Below are 17,005 nucleotides of genomic sequence, written 5' to 3' on the forward strand. Positions count from 1 at the left end.
CATTTGCTATCTACTACTATTATATGAATAGTATAACTTTATCATAGCTTAGGCATATTGAAAAGGATCACCCAAGTTCTCTTTTTCCCTTAATTGTTCAACTTTGGCCACCTTGAGGTATCAAGTAACTCTTTCTACCAAGCCTAGAACAGATAGGAAGCAATCACCTCTCTGCTAGAATTGAACCTGAGACTACATGGTGCTCAACCCACGTCATTGACCTTTAGGCCACACCCTAGGGTGCAACAAGCTCCATTCTTAATACAATGAGTTAATATTGACATCTTTGAAGAGAAGGCAAAACACTTCAATTCATATTAGTTCACCAAAGTAAAACCTCGTTTCAGATATTGCAAACAAGAAAATGGCAAGTCAAGAATATTCTCAACAACTAGGGCTCTAGACATGATAGTCTTCATAACCATATCCCTATTAGATTTCCCTAAACCTCTACACACAACTAGTGATGTATTACATACCCATGGCACAGAAACTACATAAGCCAGACCATTATAGGAACTCTTACTCCCTAACAAAACTTCGTTATATGATCTGCACACTTTCGAAATATACTTCCCCATTGGCAAGAGGTGGGCACCAAGCGGATTGAAATCAGCATCCCTGAAGTCTACATCTGAGTGAAGGTTTACGACAATGGTTCCATGCTCGTGGTGAAGTTGGTCCGCGAGAGCATTGAGGAATGGAGACTCTGTATCCCATAACGCGTGAGGAAAGATGTCTTCCCCATCATATGCATCGATGAAAACAAGATCGTAAAGATTCTTGTTCTCTAGGAGGAATTTCTCAGCATCTGATTCGTGTAATTGAATCCTCTCATGAATGCCTTTCCATAGAACTTCTTCAATAGGATCAGGAATTGGGTATGCATGACTACCAGATGGGGTCATAATTGAGTACGATGGGAACCCCATTGCTTGGACTGAGGCTGAGATAACCACAAGGTCGATTTCAGTCAGCTATGTGTACTTCAGCACCTGATACATTGCAGCAGTTATTTCCAAATAGATAGCTGGGCGAATATTAGTACGCCAAAACAACAAGAATCTACCTACGAAGTAAACATGAGAATAGGATTTAAAAGCAGAGAACAAGTTCAAATAACTATCAACAAAAACTGAATCCAACGAAGTAAACATGAGAATGGGATTTAAAAGCAGAGAACATCATTGTTTCTCTTCTAGGTAATCTGATATTTATATTTATTCTAGGCTAATACAAGCTTTCCAAGGGGTCCACTATACAAGCATATTTTGAAAAGTCCGAAGACCACTATGGACTTTTAAATGTTTGGATAACAGGGTTCTACTATTAGGAACAAACAGTTTGTCCTCCATCATTTACCCCCATCCATGTGAACCAAACAAAAACTAAAGGGCAGCCCGGTGCACTAAAAGGTTCCGCTATGCACAGGGTTCGGAGAAGGGCCCACCACATGGGCGTATTGTACGCAGTCTGACCTCACATTTCTACCAGCGGCTGTTTCCAAGAACCAAACCAAAACTACTGCAAAGAATTTTCTGTATGACACAGAGACCAAATCCTTCATGATGTCCTCCATATAATCCAAACAAAGCCTTCAGAAACAAACCACAACCACTAGTCAGGTTAAAAGACACTATTCTATCATTTATTCTTCAATTTGCATCCTGTACATCTTCTATGCAAACAAATTCCTTTATAATTTGAAAAAATTCAGTCAGTATTATATTAGAGTCAGCTCAGAGTACCAACTACAATACAAGAAACATAAAATCGTGAGTTTCCTGTATCATCTCTGGCTGCATAACGTTCATGTCAAATTATATGCCCCAATACTTTCTTTCAAGATGAGATTTTATGTCGAGAGGAAAACAAAAATGTGTGTTTAATATTATATCCACCAATAAGAAGGGTTTGTACAATGCTTTCCCATTCAGACATTATACAAATGACACATCACCAACCAAAAGAATGCTCAAATTCAGACTTAAAAGGGAGAACAGGTAGGACAAACATCATTGAGACCGAACCTTGGATTTTACTTGCCAAAAACAATGGAATGCTTCCTCCACCATGCCCAATGCATAAAATTTTCATTGGTTTTCTCCCATAAACTGCACTTTCAAGATCAAATTTGCAAGATGCTATTGTAGCCAAGCCAGCAGAGACCATGCTTTTCACATCTGTAGAGGAGATGATACGAAAGATGCAGCATAAAAATTGTGAAAGAATGGTCATCATTGAGGAGAACTGAGGGATCTAAAATGAGAAAAGTGTCTCATACTCTTTACCATCTTAGTTTTATTTTCAATATCAGCAGCTCAACAGCAGAAGTTTATAGTAGAAAAATATTCATGCTTATTTGCTCTTCTAATCGCTTGATTTGCCCATAGTGCCAACCTCTTCCCGTGTATGCCCTTTATTTATATTCATTCTAATTTATATTCATTCTATTTTTTGTTGTTTGTTGGCTCATTTTATCCCACATCGGTATTTTACCATTTGGGGAGGAGGTTTAGAGCTATAAAAAAACTCTTCCTCCTCCCATTTGAATCATCCCAAATTGTTCTCTTCTCCTACAATTAATAAGAAAATGTTGGCTGCTTGTTATCAAATTTCTGGTGTCTTTCTTTTTAGTATTCAATATTATTTGTCGCTTTTTAGTATTCAATATTATTTGTCGGGTAATTTTTGGTTTGTTGTTTTGTTGTAGTGGAAAAATTACCCGATTTTCCCAACTAATAATATTAGAGTCAAGGTTCTATCTGAGTATGCTTTTGTCTGATCTTACACATCAAAAAAGAATTCCTTTGGTCCTTTTGAACCCAAGGTTTATCCTACTCTGATACAAGAATAATCCCGGACACGGATTTATGAGAGTGTGTGTTGGATCTGAGACTTGGTGTGTTCAATTGAAGAGCCAAAGAGGACCTAATTATGCACCTAAAATAGTCCAAACACTACACTTGGACTACACTTGATGGGAGCCTATCACTTAAGGGCCTTTTGGTCATTTGTAGCTTTTATTTTGTAATAACTATATAAGTAACATGCTAGGGTTTCCATTAGGAGGTTTTTGGGATATTATTGTAAGTCTTGTAAGAATTGAAACACCATAGTTAGGGCTTGAAAAAGCCACCAACCGAAACTAGGGCAAGATCTAGTGTGGAATCACTAGTGATTGTGTTTGCTTGGAAACATTGATGCTTGGGAGGCGAAATCCGAATTTGTATCTTTGTAAGAGATAGGTTTATTGTTGTGTGTAGTGTTAAGGGTCTAAGATTGTCCATTCTTGGGTTCTTAAGATTATACCTTTATGTGGTCTATTTATCTATCATTTTACCTTCATGTAATCTTGTTTATTGTTGTGTCGTAATATTGTGTTCTTGTTGTTATTGTTAAATTCGAATCTTGTGTCTTCTTGTTCATCATATATTGTGGCTAATCTTAGTTTGGACTGCTGATTTGGTGTCAAATACACCACTATATCTTGTAATCTTATTGTTGGTAGTGAATCCAAGAGTGGTCTCCATCTTGGTCCTCGAATCTTTAAGATTTGTGGATTGATTTGGAGTATTTTTCGTTCCTTCTTTATTAGTCTTGTATCATTTGGAATGATACGGAACAAACAAGGAAATACGAAATCACACCCCAAAACAGTCCACAAATCACAACAAATCTTGGACCAAATGGAGACCTCTCTCAGATTCACTATCTAGAATAAGAAAGAAGAGGATACAAGGTGTTAATGCACCAAAATAGCCATCCAAAAAAAAGTTTAGCAACACAAGATGAAGCTCCACAATATTACAATAGCAACAAAAACAAACGGGTTAATTAACAACACAAGAAGCCAAAACTAAAACAAGATACAAGATAGGTAGTTAGACAAGTGTTTATGTAGTCTTAACAATGCAAGATCATATTCCACTCTTGGACCTTTAAAACTTCACACAACACTTGTCTAACTACCTATCTTGTATCTTGTTTTAGTTTCGGCTTCTTGTGTTGTTAATGTAACCCGTTTGTTTTTATTGATATTGTAATATTGTGGAGCTTCATCTTGTGTTGCTAAAATTGTTATTGGATGGTTGTTTTGGTGTATTAACACCTTGTATCCTCTTCTTTCTTGTTCTAAATAGTGAATCCGAGAGAGGTCTCCATTTGGTCCATGATTTATTGTAATTTGTGGACTGTTTTGGGGTGTGATTCCGTGTTCCCTTGTTTGTTCCATATCATTTGGTGTCAAAGTCATCTTTGGTTTTGTTCTTACAATACCAATCTTGGGCTTTCTTTCTAAGAAAATAAAAAAAAATGTGTTCTTGAGCTTGAGATCTTGGCCGAGAAGTTGAACTTATTGTTGTATCTTGGCCGAATATTGTGCGTCTAAGTCTAGGATTTATTTTGCTTGTGTTGTTGTTTCAAGTGTGAGTATTCTTGTCCATTAACACTTTGAGTCGATCTAGATGTGAGCTTTAAAAAAATTGATATTGTTATTGTGAACAAGACCATGGCCGTGTGTTGAGGTTGTTGTTCTTGGCCGTGCGAACTTGTTGTTATAGTCTTGGTTGGAAGTTGTTGGTGTTGTTGTTGCTCTTGATAAAGTTGTTGTAGAGTTCTTGACATTCATTACAACCTTCACCCTTGCTAAAATCGAAATACAACATCAAAAAGAACTTTGGTTGTGTGTTGACACTAAAATTGGTTGTGATGTGTGTTGATGTTTGCCATGGAGTGGACATTGTTGTTTTGTTGTTGATGTGTTCTTGAAGGTTGTTGTGGTGTTCATCTTTTTCTTCATCTCATCTCACAACTTAAGACAACCAAAAGTGTAACATAGATTCAAAAAGGTGAACCTACTAGTTGTAAAGTTGTTTGTGAGAAGACTTGAGCCATCACTTTCTTGACATCTACTTTTCAACCACTTTCCTTATTTAGGGACCTTGTTTTGTGGGAATTGTACAAAGTCAAGTCTTGTCTTTTGAGCATTAGACTTAAAGGAGATTTAAGACATATATTTTCCATCCAAAACTAATTGTTTCCATTACATAGTAACTAAAGTTTGTAAACTTCAACTAGTGACTAATTGTGGGGCCGTGACCAATGGTATGCTGCCATGTCACCCAAGTTACTATTCATATGAAAATTTTAATCTCAAAATTTGATCTTCTAGTTTCATTGTGTTGTTTTTTTGGTTTCCTTTGCTAATTTCATTACTAACTTACAAGCTAGTTTTAGATTGTAAGTTAGTTTTGAAACCGTCCTTCGTGTATACGTTCCTTTGTGTGTCTTATTATTTTAAGTCGTTGTAATACTTGGTCCACCTCTCACTGCCTCAGGGAGTACAAGCAAGGTTATGACACTTGTGAGATCAAAGTGAGGAAAAATAATCTGAGAGACAAAACAATAGAGAGGGAGTGTGAGGACCATTCTTGTACAACTAACTTATTTGTTGTTTTGTAGGTAACTTCTTGGCCATAATGGAAACCATTTTGGCCCTCCTTGATGCTTTGTCCCGAGACCTTGCTAGGGCAAATGCGGATCTTGAAAAAATTGACTCGAATATGGTAACTATGAGTGAGAGGTTGGACCTAATGGAGAGTCGAAGGAACTCTCGTGCTTTTACTCCCAAAACATTACTTCCAATGACCAATCCTCTAATACCACCACATAATGCCACAAGCCAAGCTTCAAATACCCCTCTAAACCGAGAAAAAGATAGAATACTTCCCCCGCAAATTGATCAAGTCCAACAAGGAGGACTTAGAAGCTAATTTCCTCCCATCCAAGCTCCACAACCGAAGCTCCACGTTACCAAATCGAGCCTCTCAACCAAAAATTCCCTTTCCAAAAATCGACACATCCAAGAAGAGGAACATAGTAGAAAGGAACGTGAGGTACATGGAGTCTACAATGATGCTTCTATCATGGAAGGAAAATTGATTCGGGTGAGATTGAAGGCAAGTCTTAAGATGGAGAGGAAGCCGAGGTGCAAAATGAAGTTGTTGACCGAGACTTGTTGTATTGAGCTCTCGGGTTCCTTCTATTTTACAGACTGTTTTGTGCCGTTTCATATTTTTGTGGGCTATTTTGTGCCGTGAATTTGTGGGAAAATTCCTCTCAAGATAGAGAGGATGATACAAAAATAATCCCAGACATGGATTTATGAGAGTGCGTGTTAGATCTGAGACTTGGTGTGTTCAATTAAAGAGCCAAAGATGACCTAATTATGCACCTAAAATAGTCCAAACACTACACTTGATGGGAGCCCATCACTTAAGGGCCTTTTGGTTATTTTTAGCTTTCATTTTGTAATAACTATATAAGTAACATGCTAGGGCTTCCATTATGAGGTTTTTGGGATATTATTGTAAGTCTTGTAAGAATTGGAACACCACAGTTAGGGCTTGGAAAAGACACCAATCGAAACTAGGCAAGATCTAGTATGGAATCACTAGTGATTGTGTTTGCTTGGAAACATTGATGCTTAGGAGGCGAAATCCAAACTTGTATCTTTGTAAGAGACAGGCTTATTGTTGTGTGTAGTGTTAAGGGTCTAAGATTGTCCATTCTTGGGTTCTTAAGATTATACCTTCACGTGGTCTATCTATCTATCCTTTTACCTTCATATAATCTTGTTTATTGTTGTTTTGTAATCTTGTGTTCTTGTTGTTATTGTTAAATTTGAATCTTGTGTCTTCTTGTTCATCATATATTGTGGTTAATCTTAGTTTGGACTGCTGATTTGGTGTCAAATACACCACTATATCTTTTAATTTTATTGTTGGTAGTGAATCCAAGAGTGGTCTCCATCTTGGTCCTCGAATCCTTAAGATTTATGGACTGATTTGGAGTATTTTTTGTGCCTTCCTTGTTAGTCTTGTATCATACGCTAAGGTTCTGTCTGAGTATGTTCTGTGGTTGCAACTCTGCTTGATCTTCCATATCAGAAAAGAATTATTTTGGTCCTATTGGTTAGGATAAGGTTCTGTCTGAGTATGCTCTGTGGTTGCAACTCTGCTTGATCTTCCACATCAGAAAAGAATTATTTTGGTCCTCCTGGGTTGTTTGCAGTTGTTGTAATATTGAATATTTTTTAATGAGTCTATAATGGCAAATAAAGATCAAAAAATGAAGGATCTTACTACGCCGGGGGAATTGGGCTCCTCATCATCATGGTCGAGTTTCCCGCTGTCTCGTCTAAAGTTGGCGGTGAAAATATTTTATGGTACTAGCCATTTCGGGATGTGGCAAGGAAAGGTTTTGGATTCTCTTTTCCAGCAGGGTCTTGATATTGCTATTGAGGAAAAGAAACTAGAAGAGGTAGAAGAAAGAGATTGGAACATCATAAATCGGTTGGTGTGTGGAGCAATTCGATCATGCCTGTCCATAAAGCAGAAGTATGCTTTCAAAAATGAGACTTCTGCACACAAATTATGGAAGGCGTTGGAGGACAAGTTTCTGGAAAAGAGTGGTCAGAACAAACTCCTTATGAAGAAAAGATTATTTTTATTTGATTATCAACAAGGTACTACTATGAATGGACACGTCACTATGTTTAATCAATTAGCAGTAGACCTGTTGAATTTAGATATGAAATTTGAGGATAAGAATTTGGCTTTGATGTTGTTATCATCTCTTCCCGATGAATTTGAACATTTGGTTACTACGTTACTTCATGGGAAGGAGAATGTGTCGTTAGATGCAGTTTTTTCTGCTTTATATAGTCATGAATTGAGAAAGCAAGATAAGATGAAAACCAAATCAACCACGTCTGAAAAAGCATTGGTGGCAAGGGGTCATCAGCAAAGACAAACTAAGGGAAGAAGAGGAAGGTCCAAATTAAAGGGCCGAGCCATTGCCAAAGATGAGTGTGCTTTCTGTCATGAGAAAAGGCACTAGAAGAAAGAGTGTCCGAAGTTGAAAAAGAAAGAGAAGATTCTGCAAGATCCGCAAGATGCAAATGTTGCAGAATGCAAAAGTGATGCAGAATCAGATTTTTCCTTAGTTGTTATGCCTTTAACATCATCTCATCCAGATGAGTGGCTATTGGATTCAACATGTACCTATCATATGTGTCCCGTTCGGGAATAGTTCTTTGAATTTCAGAAACTCAATGGTGGAGTTGTTTACATAGGTAATGATAATCCATGTAAAACAACTGGGATAGGTTAGATCAAGCTACGGAATCATAATGGATCCACCAAAATTTTGAGGGATATATGGTACGTGCCAAAGCTGAATAAGAACCTTATCTCAGTGGGGGCTCTTAAATCTAAAGGCCTAGTTGTAACGATATGAGATGGAGTTCTTAAAGCAACTTCAGGAGCATTGGTGATTTTGAAAGCCGTGAGGAAGAACAATTGTACTACTACCAAGGTAGTACAGTGTTAGGAACAGTAACAGAAGTAACTTCTAGCACCAAGAAGGATGTTGAGGCAACGAAGCTGTGGCATATGCGGTTGGGACATGCTGCTGAAAAGTCCTTGCAAATTCTTTCCAAGAAGGATTGTTGAAAGGTACAAAGACTTGCAAACTTGAATTTGTGAACATTGTGTTCTGGGAAAGCAATGAAGAGTGAAGTTTGGCACTACAATTCATAATACCAAGGGTATTTTAGATTATATGCACTCAGATGTGTGGGGACCTGCCAAACCTCCGTCCATTGGAGGTAGGCATTATTTTGTCACCTTTGTTGATGATTTTTCCAGGAGAGTTTGGGTGTTTACTATAAAGAATAAGGATAAAGTGCTTGAAATTTTCCTTAAGTGGAAAGCTCAAGTTGAAAACCAGACAGGGAGAAAGATCAAGGTTCTCCGAACAGACAACGGAGGAGAATACAAGAATGATCTATTCTTGAATGTATGCCAAGACTGTGGCATAGACCGACACTTCACTATTAGAAAAACACCGCAACAGAATGGGGTGTCAGAGCGTATGAACAAGACACTTGTGGAGAAAGTTTGTTGTATGTTGTCTAATGTTGGGTTAGGCAGAAAATTTTGGGTTGAGGCTGTGACGTACGCTCAATATCTCATCAATCGTTTGCCATCATCTGCTATAGGTGGCAAAACTCCATTAGAAGTATGGTCTGGAAAACCTGTAACTGATTATGATACTTTGTATATTTTTTGTTCTATTGCATATTATCATGTGATTGAATCAAAGTTGGATCCATGAGAAAAGAAGGCTCTTTTCATGGGCTTCAATGCTGTAGTGAAGGGATACCGTTTGTGATGTCTTGAGGCAAAAAAGACGATTATTAGCAGAGATATTACCTTTGATGAATCTGCCATGTTGAACAAGGTAAATGCAGAGAAAGCTGATTGTACTATGAAGAAGGAGGAGTTTAATCCAAAGCAGGTGGAGTTTGAGCAAACAGTGGTGACCCCAGCACGAAGCACCACCACTGACTCTACTATAAAAAAAGAAGAGTCAGATGAGGAAGAGGTTCTAACCCAAGAACCTCTACAGCAATCATAACCAATTGCAGTTAGAAGATAGAGACGAAAAATTCAGAAGCCTGCTCGTTTCACTGACATGGTAGCTTATGCACTTTCAGTTACTGATGAAGATGTTTCATCCACCTACGCAGAGGCCATTCGAAGCATAGAAAGTGGCAATTGGGCAGGTGCAATGGAAGAGAAAGTCTAATCGCTTAAGAAGAACGAGACATGAAAACTGACACAACTACCGAAAGACAAAAAGGCAGTTGGGTGCAAATGGGTATTTGCAAAGAAAGAAGTATTTCCTGACAAAGAAGATATTCGCTACAAGGCAAGATTGGTGGCTAAAGGCTATGCTTAGAGGGAATTGATTATAATGAGGTATATCCAAACTATGTATAACTGCATCCAATATAATTTAATACATTCAAAATGCATATCCAAACTAATATTAAACAAGAACAGAGTGATATAGAATGTACGTACATTTTCTTACTTGACTTTTTACTCTGCGTTTGAAACTTCCCCCTAATTGAATAGTCCTTCATGTCTGACTTTAAAAAAAATTGTCAAGTAAACCTGGTCTTTCTCAACATGATTGTGATGTGGGTTTGAGATAATCACCTCAACAGTATCCATTTCAAATACAATTAATGCTTGTGTATCTTCAGAAACCACCAAAGCTCTTTCATTTGTTACATTTATCACTATTTGTAAGTTGTCACAGTTGATTATTCTTTCAGCAACATATATAGATGAACTTGCCACGTTGCTCCCTATAACTTTCTCCAAAATGCTTACATATAAAGGAATACAATTCATGTCTTGTATCTGTTTTTTCTAAAAAATAAACACCTTTAAACCCATATCATTATGTATTTCTATCTGCTCTACATTAGCAGTGATTTGATATTCCACTAGAATACGTTTGCTGGTTAAATCCACACTTAAGTGAGATGTCAAAATATTGTGTAGCTCAACAAATGTTGTTGATGTGCTCAACAGTATAACATCAGTGACATATTCTTCGAAGTTTTTTTCATATGTCCATCGACCAGAGTGCTTCACAAGGACTGATATGCTTCTCATTTCTACTTGATTTAACCAAAAATAAACAAATATACATATATGTCAAAATGTAATTTGTTAAAACACACACTTTTCAGCTTTAAGGGTAATCAAAGTTACACAGCCAACATCTCCATTCAAAATATACATTTAAATAAAATTTGTTTAAAGTAAAATACAAACATAGCTAAAGTTTTCAACCAAATATAGAAACTACTGAATCGAACGGAAGTAAAACATATATAAAATATATTTTCATATATACAGTTATACTCTCAAATTCCGACAAGCAAAACAAAAATACATATGCAATGTTAACATTAAGCATATCAAAAATACATATGCAGTGTTAACATTAAACATAACAAAAATACATCTGGAGCATACCTAATTTATATTTTGATATGTGTCAATAGAATTTCATCACATTCAACAGCTGAATTCGATCATTTATTCATCTAGGGTTTCAGAAAATAATTTAATAAAATTGAAATTGAAATTTGTTTAAATTATGTTCATAATCGATTATACAATAATCGAAAATAATCGGTTAAACCGATCAAAATAACAACAAATGATCCTCAAATAAATAGTTGAATACTGAAATTTTAATACCTGAAACAACTTCTAAACTGAAATTTTCCAACAAATAGTTGAATTCCGAAGGTTTTTGTTATGTATGTTGAATTTACTCCTGCATTACTTATAACTCGAATTTCGTTTATAAAATTTTCATAAAAATTTTAACGGCTACAACAAAAAACTAGATAGGAGCATCAGTAATGGTAGAAACAACAAATTGAACCAAAAAAACATTAATGATTACGTACCTTAAACAACAGTAATGGTTGAATTTGCAACTGATAGTTGAATTCGAACAAATTGAACTGAAGAATCTACAATTGAATTTGATTCAAATAAATTAATGCTTCATTTTGAAATTGTTGTTGATTTCAAAGAAGATACTGTCAAATTAGAAGAAATTGCTCAGAAAAACGAACAACAGATTTTGATTTTGCTAATTTTTTTCAGATGAACTTGTTAATGGAGAAAACTGAAATTTGAAATTTGTTTACTGTTGTTAAGCTATAACAAAAATTACGTGATTGAAGTTGTTTTAATGAAAAATGAATCTACAAATTTAATTAACTGGTAATTATACCATATTTATCTCAACCAATTTCAGTTATTTAAGGAAAGTAAAATTAGTTGTACATGTATTTTTATAGCAACATTTTTTAAAAATACAACATACACGTTGCTACAAAATGTAATTACGAAACTATTTCTATAAAACTAATAATTAGGGCCTTAAATATGCCATTTTTGAATTTTGCCTTATAAATAATCCCAACATTATTTAACTTGGGATAAAGCCATAAATGACAAAATAAACCTCCAATTTATCACTTTTCATATATATATATATATATATATATATATATATATATATATATATATATTCCGTTACTTTACTACTATATATGAGAGAAATGTAAAATTTTGATAGTCCTCACATCAAATTTTTTTTGTCAATTTTATCCCTAATTTAAATTTTAATTACTCTACAAATTTTTATTCATTTTAATTAATTTGAACAATTGTATGAGTTTATTAAATGCAACAAAAGTGATGAGTTATGGGAAAATGATAGTGACACCATAAAAATTATTTATACAATGAAATTCAAAATTAATCCAAGGGTTGTAGAAATATTTATTAATCTTACTTCAAATTTTCATTTTTCCTAACAAATTTATTATGAACGAGTAATTAAAGTATTTTGACATTCCCTTTCTACCTTAGTACATGATTAATTATTAAATAATTTATATATATATATATATATACATATATAGCTAAAACTGTTTGAAATTTAATTTTTTTAAAAATATAATTTAACTCTCCAAAGATTAATGATACTAAATAATGAAAAATGAGAGTAATTCTTTTTCACATTTTTTGATGATGAATGTTTTTAACAAAAAGTGAAATTATCAACATTTTATAGAATTTAGGACAGAATAAATAATTTAAAATAAAATATTAAAACTTCATACACTTTTAATTAATATCAAAATAAATTTTTTAACATGTATTTTTAGGAAAAAGAAACTACTAAAGTTAAAAAAGAAATAATTTCAATTTCTTTTGTATGGTTTAATATGAAGAAAAATAATTAAATTAAATAAGGTTAAGGGTATTTTTGTAAATAAACTATCTATTCTTCGAAAGAATGCAATACATATTATTTTTAGTACCAACAACCAAACAACCACAAAAAAATAATAACAGTATAACTACTCTCATGACTACTAATGTCATGCGTATAACTTATCCTAACATAACTAATCCTAGCATAACTTTTTTTTCAAACCAAACGATAGTTTTTTGGATGTCTTTTTATTTGCTTCAAATAGATGCAAATTCGTTCAAAAATATTTCATATGAAGATTTCTTATGTCCTTCGAGCTCAATAGGGCATTTCGTCTTTTTTGCTACCTGTAAAAATTAAATATTTTTCTATTATTTTTATATCATTACTAAAATTTATGCAAAAGAGGAAAAAAAATTCTTATACAAATTGAAGAAAATATGCAGAATTAAACTCTTATATGGAAATCTTAGAAATTCTTATGAAATAGGAGAATTGGAAAACATTGGGGTGTAAGTATTCATACGTACAAAATGAGACAATAACAGAAGTTATAAATTTTTATATTTTAATTTTAGAAAATGAGAAAAAAATTTATTCAACAAAAGAAAAAATTCACCGAAAAAAATTGTATAAGGAAGTTATCGTTTCTCTTTAACATGTGGAAGGAATATCATTTCTCAACCCATAAATAGTAAAAAGGTAAAGTGAAATTCAATCAATAAAACTGGTTACCATAAAATAAAAAGGAAGAAGTCATTAATAAATAAATGTTAGGATATCAATTCAAATCCTGATCTGAAATCAGAGATACAAAGAATTCTCACCATTTTATAAATTCATGAACCAATTTAATTCAGTGGAATCATTTTTGATGTCATGTTTCAACAATAAAGGATTTTAGTACTCTATCTAGTCCACATTAACTTAATTTATTATGCACGCTTATTAAAGGAAAAAATTTAAGACATAAATTAGATAAAATATAAATGCATGATAAAAATGGAAGAAATTTCCAACAACACTCCTGAAATTAAATAATTAAGTTAATATAAAGATTAAAAATAGGCTCATAATTTAAGTGAATATGGAATAGATGGAGTATAAACAATATTGAATTTTGATTACTTCTCAAACGACAAAAGGCAAATTAACTTACTTTCCCAAATTAATATGAACGAGACACAACCAACACTAGCTGTGCGAGGCACTATTTATTTATTGACAAGTGTTTATGTGGGTTCATAGTGTCAGCAAATGTCTATCTCCCTTCATTTCTTCATATTTCTTTCATAAGTTTGACTTATTTTATTTTTGTAACAATACTTCCGCATTTTATATTTGAGTTTTTTTTATTTTTTTAAATCGATCAGTTTCTATTATTTATATTTCGCAGCACTTTGTTATACTTCAGTCAAGAAATTAAATCGATGTCACCACTATTTATCTCTTTTCCTCAATTCATCTTTCCACTTTCCTCGCTTTCTTTTCCCTCTTTCACATTTTTTTGTTTTTATCTATTTTTAAACCAATTTTATTACTACCTTAGTTTGATTTTATTTGATCTGTCAATAATAATTTTTCTTTTAATTTATTTATTTTAATAAATAAAAATTAATATTATTTTTAATATTATTTTAATTATTATATAACTACATAAGATACTCGTAATTAAATTTAATTTTTCAAGACATAATTAATGATATTAGTTTAATAAAATAAATTTCTAATACAAACATAATAAATTTATGTATAAAAAAATTATAAAAGAAAGTGAAATATTGTTATGTGTTATTAAATTACACTTATATTGAGGGTTTACAAAGAAAGCATGAGTTTTATGATTGTTATGAGGTTGAACTGATCGATAGATATTTAAAGTTGATATTATTTTTTTATTTAGACATTTAAATTTAGACTCATATGATGTAAACAACTGTATACTATAGTAGGGCCCCACTGTAACATTCAGAGGTTGCAATTTTTTTGTTGCATTTTTGTCAGTTTTTTATTTTAGAGAATAATATATTAAAAATTTCTAACGAAAATATTTTCTTAATTTTCTGATATTGAAAGATCTGACTACTAATACCTTAAATAATTATTTAACTATGATAGCAATATTAATAATAATTTTAATTATTAATGATTAAAAAAATAAACAAAAAGGAAAAAAAATGAATTGAGAAGAAAGATAAGTAAATGGGGCCTCAAACAACTAGTGTTGGTTGTGCCTTATCCATTTTAAAATTTTCCTTAAATTAGTTTGCAGATTTATGGGTAGGAAATAATGTTGTTTGACCATTCCACATTAGAGCTAATCTTGTCTTACCTTAATCTTAGATTTATTTCCTTAATTCTATTTATGGGAATGAGATAAAATTGTTCATATTAGTTACTACTTCCTCCTGTTTTTCCTTTTTAGTCCATTTAAAAAAGAATGATCTCTTTCCTTATTTTGGTAATACTTTAATTATAACTTTTCACATGTCATGTTTAGAACCACAAGATTAAAGGACATTTTGGTACATTTGACACACCTTTAATTTAAGACCATAAGATTCACAAGTTTTTTTATTTTCTTTAACTTTGTGTCAAGTCAAAGTAGATCATTTTTTTTTTAAACGAAGGGAGTAAAATTTATCTATCAACTTTTGCTTCCCTATAAATGCATTGGTTAAGAGTGACAATTAAAATCAATAATAACAATCAAATAGACTCTTGTGCTACCACAAAAAACATTGAAGAGAATGGAGAAGGCAACATTCTTCAAGATTTTCTTGGTCTCAATTTTGCTTATTTTGTTAGGTAAGCATTTCTCCTATCTAGCAACTTTTCTAGACAAGTTTTAGCAATTTATGTGTCCTTTTGATATTATGAATAAAATTTAAGTTATATGCATTCACAATACAATTATATTATCTGGCAATTTGACTTGTCATAGCATGCCTCTTATCATTTATTGTACGTTAATAGAGTTACATACAATTACGTACCATTGAATTGATCTAATTGTAAATAATAAAAATATATTTGTGTTTTCATTACATAGAACAAAACTCCATGTATATATGCATTTGTTCACATTTTCATATGTTTACATCGCTTGTTAAAAATCTTGCATACGTCACTAACTTATATTCCACAACGTCAACATTGCTAGGACTAGGAAGCCATGCGACAGGATGCACTAGAGATGCCGATTGTGTTAAGGTTGTGAGATGCATAGACTCACATCCCGAATGTGACTTGATAAAACATCTATGCGTCTGTCGAGCTCCACCAGCTAGTTATGGAATAAAAAGCATTCACAAGACTGAGCAAAACTGATTTATGTTTGTTATTCATGTGCAAATAAATTGAACCATCATTTATGTTTTTCCATGTCATAAGGTTCAATAAAGGTTCCTTATTTTCATATTGATCATGTTGGATAATGGTTTAGTTTATTCCTTCTGACTTGATTTTATTTGCGCGATATATTTTATCATCAATTAATTTCTTCGAACCAATTATGTTTAAGGGTTTTAAAAAATCTGGAATTTTGAAGGACCCCTAAATGGTATTAAGAACTGATTGTTTAGTGTTAAAACCAAAAGAGAATAAATAAGTTGGAATGGACATAGGTTTTTCAACAACCAATCTCAACTAGTATATGTGGTCGTATGAGTAATACAGAATTTGAATCCAGATATTATTTTCATAGACTTGTTGGATTGACTATCTAATTCAAATTCCAATTTTTGCTATAGTTGAGATATCAGCAATTGTGAAGTTTAATGTACTAATGAGTTAACTACAAGAAAGAGTAAACATGATGCAAGGGTTTAATCAGAAGAGAGAAGTGTCTGGGGCACTAACAACTAACAATTCGGTTGAGTCTTCTGATCATTAAGCCTATTTTATTTGGAAAAATTACACACACATATATATATATACTAGTTTAGCTGCACGCGCCTCGCGCGTGTGCCTCACTTTAATGAGTTCAAATATTACACTAAATAAAAAATTTATAAAAATAATAAAGACGAATACAATAATTAAATTCAATATCTTTTAAATATATAAAGATGAAAAATTTATTTAATTAAATTTAACCTTTACGAAAAATTCTACGATCCGTAAACTGCAATAAAATAATACAATGCTAGAGACAATAAAATAATATAATTAAATCTAACCTTTACACAAAAAAATTCCCAAGGTCGTCCAACACTTATTTAATACCTGTAAACTCTAATAAAATAATACAATAATAGAAAAATTCAAAATAATACAACTAAACCTAACTTTACACAAAAAAAATTTCTCAAAGCAGAGATATCAAAACAATACA

At 32.7% G+C, this 17,005-nt stretch overlaps 1 protein-coding gene and 1 long non-coding RNA gene across 2 annotated transcripts; one reads left to right on the forward strand and one right to left on the reverse strand.

Moving 5' to 3' along the window:
• Nucleotides 1-317: 317 nt before the first annotated feature.
• Nucleotides 318-932, reverse strand: LOC107865760. The gene has a single exon (XM_016711948.1). It carries the CDS (start codon nt 930-932, stop codon nt 318-320), a length of 615 nt encoding a protein of 204 aa, XP_016567434.1.
• A 14,454-nt stretch (nt 933-15,386) lies between these two features.
• LOC124897278 lies at nt 15,387-16,087 on the forward strand. The gene is made up of 2 exons (XR_007054014.1): nt 15,387-15,477; nt 15,833-16,087. It is a non-coding gene; the product is annotated as an uncharacterized LOC124897278 (long non-coding RNA).
• Nucleotides 16,088-17,005: the final 918 nt, after the last annotated feature.

This window comes from Capsicum annuum, chromosome 3, assembly GCF_002878395.1.
Source record: "Capsicum annuum cultivar UCD-10X-F1 chromosome 3, UCD10Xv1.1, whole genome shotgun sequence".
Classification (NCBI taxonomy): Eukaryota; Viridiplantae; Streptophyta; class Magnoliopsida; order Solanales; family Solanaceae; genus Capsicum; species Capsicum annuum.

Excerpts from the sequence above, each read along its gene's own strand:
- LOC107865760 (XM_016711948.1), bottom strand. The coding sequence starts at position 932 with ATGGGGTTCCCATCGTACTCAATTATGACCCCATCTGGTAGTCATGCA.